Consider the following 9443-nt stretch of genomic DNA (forward strand, 5'->3'; position numbering starts at 1 on the left):
CCCTCGCTTGAACCCTTTTTCCACCCCTCCCTTCCCGTCCTATCATTGATTGAATTTTGACCCAATTTTTTTTTTCACATTCATCCCATTTTTCTGGCTTGCAAGAGTTTGGGTATAATCTCGTAGGTGTCATCCTCGGGTAGTATATAATTCGATACCAGATCCTCTTCCTCCCGCTCCTTCCTCTCCTTTCTTCACATCTTTTTGTTCAGGGCCTGGTCTCTTTCCTTCTCTGCGCTCTTCGGCTTTTTATTTTTATTTTTACGATTCCAATACCCAAGACCCTGCCCCACCTTCCTACAAAGTTCATCCAGATTAACCCCTCCATTGCGGCTCTCTTCCCCCCCCCGCCGCCGCCACTACCCCGCCACTACCACATATCTTATATTTTCGAGGGAAATCCCGTTTTGCGGGGGTTCTTTTTTCTAAAAAAAAAAGAAAGAAAGAAAGAAAGAAAGAAAAGGCTCAGACCTGATAACCTCGTACCTACCGCTACCCCCTCTTCCTTTGAAAGAAGTAAGATAACAACGAAAACAGATTGGCAATGCCCGGACCTGAAGGCAGTCAGACTAGGGCTGCGGTTGTGCCCTTCCCACCGGTAGCATCCCAGTTTGTCGGACGAGATGGCGAAATCTCTGGAGATGAACGCCTCATGACCTTGGAATTGGAAGATGGGAGTGCCTATCAGGGGTACTCTTTCGGGGCCGAGAAGAGTATTTCTGGAGAATTGGTTTTCCAGACTGGTATCCGCCTTGCTGCTTTTTGGAATTGGGGTCCCCACGGTCAGAGAATCTAACTTGGGTTATCTTAGGCATGGTGGGATACCCGGAGTCTATAACGGATCCTTCGTATCGGGGGCAGATATTGGTCATAACATTCCCCCTAGTAGGAAACTATGGTACGCCATACAATCCCTCAACAAGTGGCTAGCGCTGTTTAATTGACAATCACCAGGTGTTCCGGACAGGGAGACACGAGATGAGCTGCTCGACTCCCTTCCATCGTACTTCGAGTCGAGGGAGGTTCACATTGCGGGATTGATCACGGCTTCGTATTCAGGGGAAGACTACAGCCACTATCTAGCAAAAAGCTCTTTGGGAACATGGCTCAAGGAGCGGGGAGTTCCGGCTATCTACGGTGTCGATACTCGAACACTCACCAAGAAGATTCGGACGCAGGGGAGTATGCTCGGAAGGCTATTGCTACAGAAGAATAGCAGTGTTGGGAGGATGTTGTCTAATAGTCTTAGCTCCTTAGTTAGTGCTAGGTCCCCTATAGACCGTGATTGGAGGCAGGATTTTGAATCCCAGGAATGGGTAGATCCTAATGCCAAAAACCTTGTGGCTGAAGGTTAGTAACCAATTCTTTGAGCTCCACGACAATAGTTGTCTGACCTGAATTGAACAGTATCCATCCGGGGACCCCAGATCTTTTCCCCTCCAGTGGACAGGGCGCTCAAGAGGCCAGACGGAAAGCCAATTCGGATCGTTTGTGTCGATGTCGGCATGAAATTCAATCAGCTCAGGTGTTTTCTCTCCCGTGGCATTGAGGTAAAGGTTGTACCATGGGACTACGATTTCCTGAAGGAGGAGGAAAACTATGACGGTCTGTTTATTAGTAACGGTCCTGGCGACCCAGCTACCCTAAAGACTACTGTCGACAGACTTCGAACAGCAATTGAAGTTGTTAAGACGCCAATCTTCGGTATCTGTCTAGGACATCAACTTCTCGCCCGAGCAGCCGGTGCAGAAACTGCTAAGATGAAGTTTGGTAACCGTGGGCACAACATCCCGTGTACTAACTTGCGCTCTGGTCGATGCTACATCACCTCTCAGAACCATGGTTTCGCGGTCAACGCCAAGAGTCTGAAGAGTGGCTGGCAGGAACTCTTTGTCAATGCCAACGATGGCTCAAATGAGGGTATCTGGCATACACAGAAACCGCTTTTCAGTGTTCAATTCCACCCTGAGAGCACACCCGGACCCAAGGATACCGAATGGCTTTTTGATGTCTTTATAAGTGCTATTCAGAAAACTCAAGGTCCTAACGGGGGAGCTGCGTTGAGCCAGCCAGTTGAGATTCCCGGTGGGCTCATTGAGGATAACGAGAGGGCAAACCCGAAGGTCAAGGTCAAGAAGGTGTTGGTATTGGGGAGTGGAGGCCTTAGTATCGGACAAGCTGGAGAGTTTGATTACTCTGGGAGTCAAGTGAGTGCACTATTTTCGATGGCCGTCCGGTAGAAACTAATAGTAATGCGTTGTTTAGGCCATCAAAGCTCTTAAAGAGGAGGGCATTTACACTATTCTTATTAATCCTAATATTGCAACGATCCAGACATCCAAGGGTTTGGCAGACAAGGTATATTTTTTGCCCGTGACTGCTGAGTTTGTCCGAAAGGTCATCCAGTATGAGCGCCCAGACTCCATCTATGTTACTTTCGGTGGTCAAACAGCTCTCCAGGTCGGTATCCAGCTGAAGGATGAGTTCGAAGGATTGGGCGTGAAGGTTTTGGGTACACCTATTGAGACCATCATCACAACCGAGGACCGAGAGCTTTTCGCCCGAGCAATGGAAGAAATTGGAGAAAAGTGTGCTAAATCTGCCTCTGCATCCTCCGTCGAGGAGGCCATGACTGTTGTAAAGGATATTGGCTTCCCTGTCATTGTCCGTGCCGCTTATGCTCTTGGTGGGTTAGGTAGTGGTTTTGCCTACGATGAGGATCAACTCCGGGACCTGTGCAACAAGGCTTTTGCTGCTAGTCCGCAGGTTTTGATTGAGAAGAGTATGAAGGGATGGAAGGAAATTGAGTATGAGGTTGTCAGAGATTGCCGTGACAATTGTATCACCGTGTGTAATATGGAGGTAGGGTGTTCCCTTTGTGAGATGTGGTTTTACAAAGCTGGGAGCGATTGCTCATACCGATTTTTTAGAACTTTGATCCCCTTGGTATCCACACCGGTGACTCGATTGTCGTTGCCCCCTCTCAGACCCTTTCTGATGAGGATTATAATATGCTTCGAACGACGGCGGTAAACGTCATTCGTCACCTAGGAGTTGTCGGAGAATGCAATATTCAATACGCCTTGAACCCATTCTCGAAGGAATACTGCATTATTGAAGTCAATGCCCGTCTATCTAGGTCCTCGGCATTGGCATCGAAGGCTACAGGTTACCCTCTTGCATTCATTGCGGCGAAGTTAGGTCTCGGAATTCCCTTGAATGAAATTTCAAACTCTGTCACGAAGGTCACTTGTGCTTGCTTCGAGCCTTCCCTTGATTATGTGGTTGTAAAGATCCCTCGTTGGGACTTGAAGAAGTTCACTCGTGTGTCGACTCTTCTCAGCTCCTCCATGAAGAGTGTCGGAGAGGTTATGAGTATTGGTCGAACGTTCGAGGAAGCGATCCAGAAGGCGATCCGAGCCATTGACTACAACAACCTTGGTTTCAATCAAACAAAAGCGTTGATGAGTGTCGATCAGGAGTTGCAAACCCCTTCTGATCAGAGATTGTTTGCAATCGCCAACGCCATGCACTCTGGATATACTGTCGAGAGGATCTGGGAGCTCACCCAAATTGATAAGTGGTTCTTAAACAAACTCATGGGGCTTACCAATTTCGGGAAATTGATGTGCAAGTACAACGCTTCCAGCATTCCTACTTCCCTCTTCAGACAAGCGAAGCAGTTGGGATTCTCTGACAGGCAATTGGCAGAGTTTTGGGGCTCCAATGAGGTTGCTGTGAGGAGCTTGAGGGTTGAGGAGGGGATTATGCCTAGTGTAAAGCAGATTGATACCGGTAGGTTACTTGGGAAATCCTCTGCAGGTAGTTATATTAATTTGATTTAGTTGCGGCCGAATTTCCTGCCTTCACTAACTACCTTTACCTCACCTACAATGGTGTTGAGCACGATGTGGAATTTGAGGATAAGGGTGTCATGGTCCTTGGATCCGGCGTTTACAGAATTGGATCTTCCGTTGAGTTCGATTGGTGTGCAGTCCGTGCGGTTAGGACTCTCCGTGAGATGGGAATCAAGACCATCATGGTCAACTACAACCCGGAGACTGTCAGCACCGATTATGATGAAGCTGACAAGCTCTTCTTCGAGAACATTAACTTGGAGACAATTCTCGACATTTACCAGCTCGAACAATCCAGCGGTGTAATTATTGCTATGGGCGGTCAGACACCAAACAATATTGCTCTCCCTCTTCACCGCCTAAACGTCAAGATCCTGGGAACATCACCGGAGATGATCGATAGTGCGGAAAACCGGTACAAATTCTCCCGCCTACTTGATAGAATAGAGGTTGATCAGCCGGCGTGGAAGGAGTTGACGAGCATTGAAGAAGCTGAAGCGTTTTGCGACAAAGTCACTTATCCTGTCTTGGTCCGCCCCTCATATGTCCTTTCGGGTGCCGCCATGAACACTGTCTACTCTAAGGATGACCTTGCCTCGTACCTCAGACAGGCGGCCGACGTTTCCCGAGAGCATCCTGTTGTCATCACTAAATATATTGAGAACGCAAAGGAGATCGAGATGGATGCAGTAGCTAAGGATGGCAAAATGTTGATGCACTTTATTTCCGAGCACGTCGAGAATGCTGGTGTCCACTCTGGTGATGCTACTCTCATCCTCCCCCCTCAAGATTTGGATCCAGAGACTGTACGCAGAATCGAAGAGGCTACCGGGAAGATCGGAAATGCCCTCAATGTCACTGGTCCGTTCAACATTCAATTCATCGCTAAGGATAACGAGATTAAGGTGATTGAGTGCAATGTCCGTGCTTCTCGGTCGTTCCCCTTCGTATCGAAGGTTATGGGCGTCGATCTTATCGAGATGGCCACGAAAGCAATTTTAGGCTTCCAAGTTGACGCATATCCTAAAATCGATATTCCAAAGGACTATGTCGGGATTAAGGTTCCCCACTTCAGTTTCTCTCGCTTGTCTGGAGCTGACCCTGTTCTTGGTGTTGAAATGGCGTCTACCGGAGAGGTTGCTTGTTTTGGCCGTGACAAATCTGAGGCCTATATCAAGGCACTTATGTCCACTGGTTTCCGCCTCCCTAAGAAAAACATTTTGCTATCCATTGGTTCTTTTAAAGAGAAGATGGAGATGCTCCCTTCAGTCAAGAAGCTCTTCCAATTGGGCTATAAACTCTTTGCAACGGCTGGTACTGCTGATTTCATCCAAGAGCACGGGGTACCCGTACAGTACCTTGAAGTTTTGGGCGAGCAAGATGAGCCCAACGGCCAGAAAACTGAGTACTCTCTTACTCAGCATTTAGCAAATAATCTCATCGACCTTTACATCAATCTGCCCTCCAACAACCGGTTTCGCAGGCCCGCCTCCTACATGTCTCGAGGCTATCAGACCAGACGTATGGCCGTTGACTACCACACCCCATTAGTTACCAACGTCAAGAACGCGAAGCTTTTGGTTGAAGCACTTTCACGCAATCACAAGTTGAAAATTGATAGCCTTGATTACCAGACTAGTCATCGTACTATCACTCTTCCGGGGCTTATCAACATTGCCGCCTTCGTTCCTGGCTTGGCTAAGGAGGACAGCAAGGACTTCGAGCTGGTCACTCATGCATCCATTGCCTCTGGTTTCTCCATGATTCGTGTCCTGCCATTGGGTGTCGAGGGCAGTCTCACAGATGCTACGGCTCTTGAGGCGGCATTGGCTAATAGCAAATTGGCGCACTGTGACTTCAACTACTCTGTGGCAGCAACTTCCACCAATTCGCAACAACTGAGTACTCTCACCTCTCGCGTGGGATCGCTCTTCATACCCTTCAACCACCTTTCCGGCAACATCAATAAGGTGGCTACAGTGACCTCCCACTTCGGGGTATGGCCAGCGCTCAAACCTATCATGACTGATGCAAAAACTACGGATTTGGCCTCCATACTCTTGCTTGCAAGCCTACACAATCGCAACGTACATGTTACCAGTATCACCACCAAGGACGACATCAAGCTGATCGCATTGAGCAAGGAGAAGGGACTAAAGGTCACTTGCGATGTTGCTGTTTATGCACTTTTCCTATCCCAGGATGATTATCCTACTTGCCCCGTTCTCCCCACCGCAGAAGACCAAAAGGCTCTCTGGGACAACCTCGCCATTATCGACTGTTTCTCTGTTGGCAGTTTGCCCTTCCAGCTTGCTCATGACATGAAACAGGATGTCAACGCGGCCTTCGGTATCGCAGACACACTTCCTCTTTTGACCACTGCTATTTGTAACGGTCGATTGACAATCGATGATCTTAAGATTAGACTACACGATAATCCTAAGACTATCTTCGACCTTCACGACCAGCCAACTTGCTCTGTCGAGGTTGAGATGGATAGATCCTACAAGGTACAGCCAGGCGATGTCTGGTCTCCTTTTGTTGACCGCACTCTTAAGGGGGCCGTGCAGAGGGTCACTTTTAAAGGCAAGACTGCCGCCTTGGATGGATATATCAGCAGTGATGGGTCTCACGGCACTGCCGCCTCCGTCCCCAATCCTGTTGCTGCGACCTCAGTGGCATCCCCTCAGTTACGACCCGAGAGTTCGCATAGCCGTCAGAACCTTTTGAGCCCAAGACTGGCTGGCCGTACTCAGTCATCGGCCCTGGATTCTCTACCTGCGCTCCAAACCCCATCAAGCCTTCTTGTCAACCATTCCGAGGCATCGCCCCATTTCCAACTATCTGCGCCAATGATTCCGGCATCCCTTTCGGAGCTGCTTTCTCGCGATTCCATGTTCAAGCGTCGCCACATCTTATCAGTCAACCAGTTTAGCCGTGCAGACTTGCATCACCTTTTCACGGTTGCGCAAGAGATGAGACTCGCGGTGGAGAGATGGGGTGTAATTGACCTTCTCCGTGGAAGACTTCTGTGCACAATGTTCTTCGAGCCGTCTACCAGGACTTCAGCATCATTCGACGCAGCTATGCAGCGGTTGGGTGGAAGAACCGTAGCTATTTCTGCTGCTCACTCGAGCTTGAAGAAGGGAGAAACTCTTAAGGACACAATACGAACTTTGGCCTGCTATGGGGACGCTGTTGTCCTAAGACATCCCGCAGAAGACAGTGCCGCTGAGGCAGCAAGGTTCTCCCCAGTCCCCATTATTAACGGAGGTATGGTTCCACTAATCGCTCAAATCGTTTAAATGGTACTAACAACTAAATAGGAAACGGAAGTCTTGAACACCCGACTCAAGCGTTCCTCGATTTGTTCACTATCCGTGAGGAGCTGGGAACTGTTAATGGATTGACCATCACGTTTGTCGGCGATCTCAAATTCGGCCGTACGGTTCACTCCCTCGCCAAGCTATTGCAGCATTACCACGTTCGCATCAACTTTGCCTCCCCCCCGCAGCTCTCAATGCCAGCCACCGTCCGTGATTCTCTCAAGAAGGCTGGAATGGAGGTGAAAGAGTACCACGAACTCATACCAGACCTTGTCGCTAGCTCAGATGTACTTTATTGCACTCGTGTCCAGAAGGAGAGATTCGCAGATTTGAACGAGTTTGAGAAGTTGAAAGATAGCTTCATTATCGACCACTCGGTTCTAAAGAATGCGAAGAGCCACATGGTTGTCATGCACCCGTTGCCCAGGAACGCTGAGATTGGTGAGGAAGTGGACTATGACCAGAGGGCAGCGTACTTTAGACAGGTATGGATAGTTCGCTCTCCCCAATTCTAGTTGCATAATACTAACAGAGCACCAGATGAAATACGGGCTTTACTGTAGGATGGCTTTGTTAGCTTTGGTTCTCGCTTGAATTCTGTAGGGTTGCCGTTTGTGGGGCTCGAGGCTGATTATTCGATGGGGTCTCTAAAAGTGCATTTTTCTCATTTTTTTCCTCTTTGGTTACCGCTAGGCGTTTGTAGGATAATTAATACCTTATCACATACAAGTACTCGTATAAGTACAGTACAGTACCGGTATCAAATATGCGTTTGGAAGCAGGGCATTTCTCCTTCGCTTCTAGACATTTCGCGAATCGATGAAATCTTAAAAAAGGTAACGGATCGACAAACTAAGTAATCAAGCAAGCCTCACACAATCATCATCGCCAAAGCTCTCAGGAATAATACCGCACTTAGAGTACAAGCACAGACAGGATAAAAAGACAAAGAGAGCAACAGAAAGGCAGTCTCAAAGCAAATCATTAACTTGGAAACCGGAAAAAAATGCCCAACTCCAAGACACCATTTATTGCAGTTTCCCACTAATCCACCCAATCCAATCCAACCACATAATCCGTAGCGAAGCTCGAATCCAAACACCAACGACCCTGACAAGACCAATTTAAACTAAACACCACCACCTATGATACCCATCGTCAGCCCAGTCCATCCATCATCGTGTAGGCAAAGTGCATTCAGGAAAAGGAAAGCAAACAACCGGACCGCTCACACCCCCTAAGCGCAAACCCACTCTCGCCGTTCGTGCGGTCCTTCTCCTCCGCCCGTGGCCTGGCGTTCATGTTCGCCGCGAGCACGCCCGCGCCGGTTAAGGCCAGGAACGTTGCTAGGGTGTTTTTGGCCCTAGAATACCGGTAAAAGAGTGGTTAACTCTGAGAATATCATAGGAAGGGCGGAAGAAGAAGCGGTGGGGGGGGGGAGCAAACGTGAACAATCTGACGGGCATGATTATTATATCCTTCGTTTCTTATGGAATTATATAGCAGACAGGGTATAATATAACTCAGAGAGGAAGAATTGAACATAGAAGTATCGACTCATGATAGTTTAGAAGGAAAGAATAAGGCTCCGGTGGCGTCTTTATAGCAGTTGTACGAGCACCGTACCGTACACTTCTCTATCTATCTAGATTATCTCTCTATCCCTTCCTTCCACCTAGCAACTCGTAGAGTACCGGCACGGTAGACTAACTTACGGCACCATACCGTACTCGTATCAGATCTCACAACCGCACGCGACACACCCACATACCGGTACTCGAGTACTCGTACACACACCTCCCGAATCCGGATTGGCCTGGCCCGGGACCGCGGGATGCTACCCTACCCTTACCGTATCATAGCTGGCTTGTGACAACTTTCGATAACTAACTTATAATTGACTGGGAGAGGGGAAAAAAAAAAAAAAAAAAAGATAAGATGATGGTGGCGTTAACCCGACTCTTTTCCCGGTTTCTGAGTTGCACGCTCTTTATCGGGTCGGAGAATTTTGGGAGGAGGAGGGTATAACTAGACTATATATAGCGCCGTGTAGCACTGTAAAGTGCTTGCACAATAATCTTGATGGAGGAATGGAAGTTTATGATAGTCTAAGTCCCCCCGAATCCTCTTTTCCACGAGGCGGAGGAGCAGTTTTATTTTATTTTTTATTTATTGTTATTGTGTTAATATAATACCGATACCCTGCTTTGGTTTTCCCTGGCCTGTCCCGCAACTCACGGGGGGAAGGGGGGGGGGGGCT

General features: G+C 48.4%; 1 protein-coding gene across 1 annotated transcript; it reads left to right on the forward strand.

The window, feature by feature from the left end:
* Positions 1–652: 652 nt before the first annotated feature.
* Positions 653–7777, forward strand: GSTUM_00005367001 (uncharacterized protein; the record flags this gene model as incomplete). The annotated part of the gene is made up of 10 exons (XM_002837447.1): positions 653–743; positions 812–898; positions 955–1182; positions 1258–1350; positions 1408–2207; positions 2266–2862; positions 2931–3795; positions 3846–7130; positions 7184–7668; positions 7724–7777. 10 exons carry the CDS (start codon positions 653–655, stop codon positions 7775–7777), a joined length of 6585 nt encoding a protein of 2194 aa, XP_002837493.1.
* Positions 7778–9443: the final 1666 nt, after the last annotated feature.

The sequence above is a fragment of the Tuber melanosporum genome, assembly GCF_000151645.1.
Source record: "Tuber melanosporum whole genome shotgun sequence assembly, scaffold_19, strain Mel28".
Lineage (NCBI taxonomy): Eukaryota > Fungi > Ascomycota > Pezizomycetes > Pezizales > Tuberaceae > Tuber > Tuber melanosporum.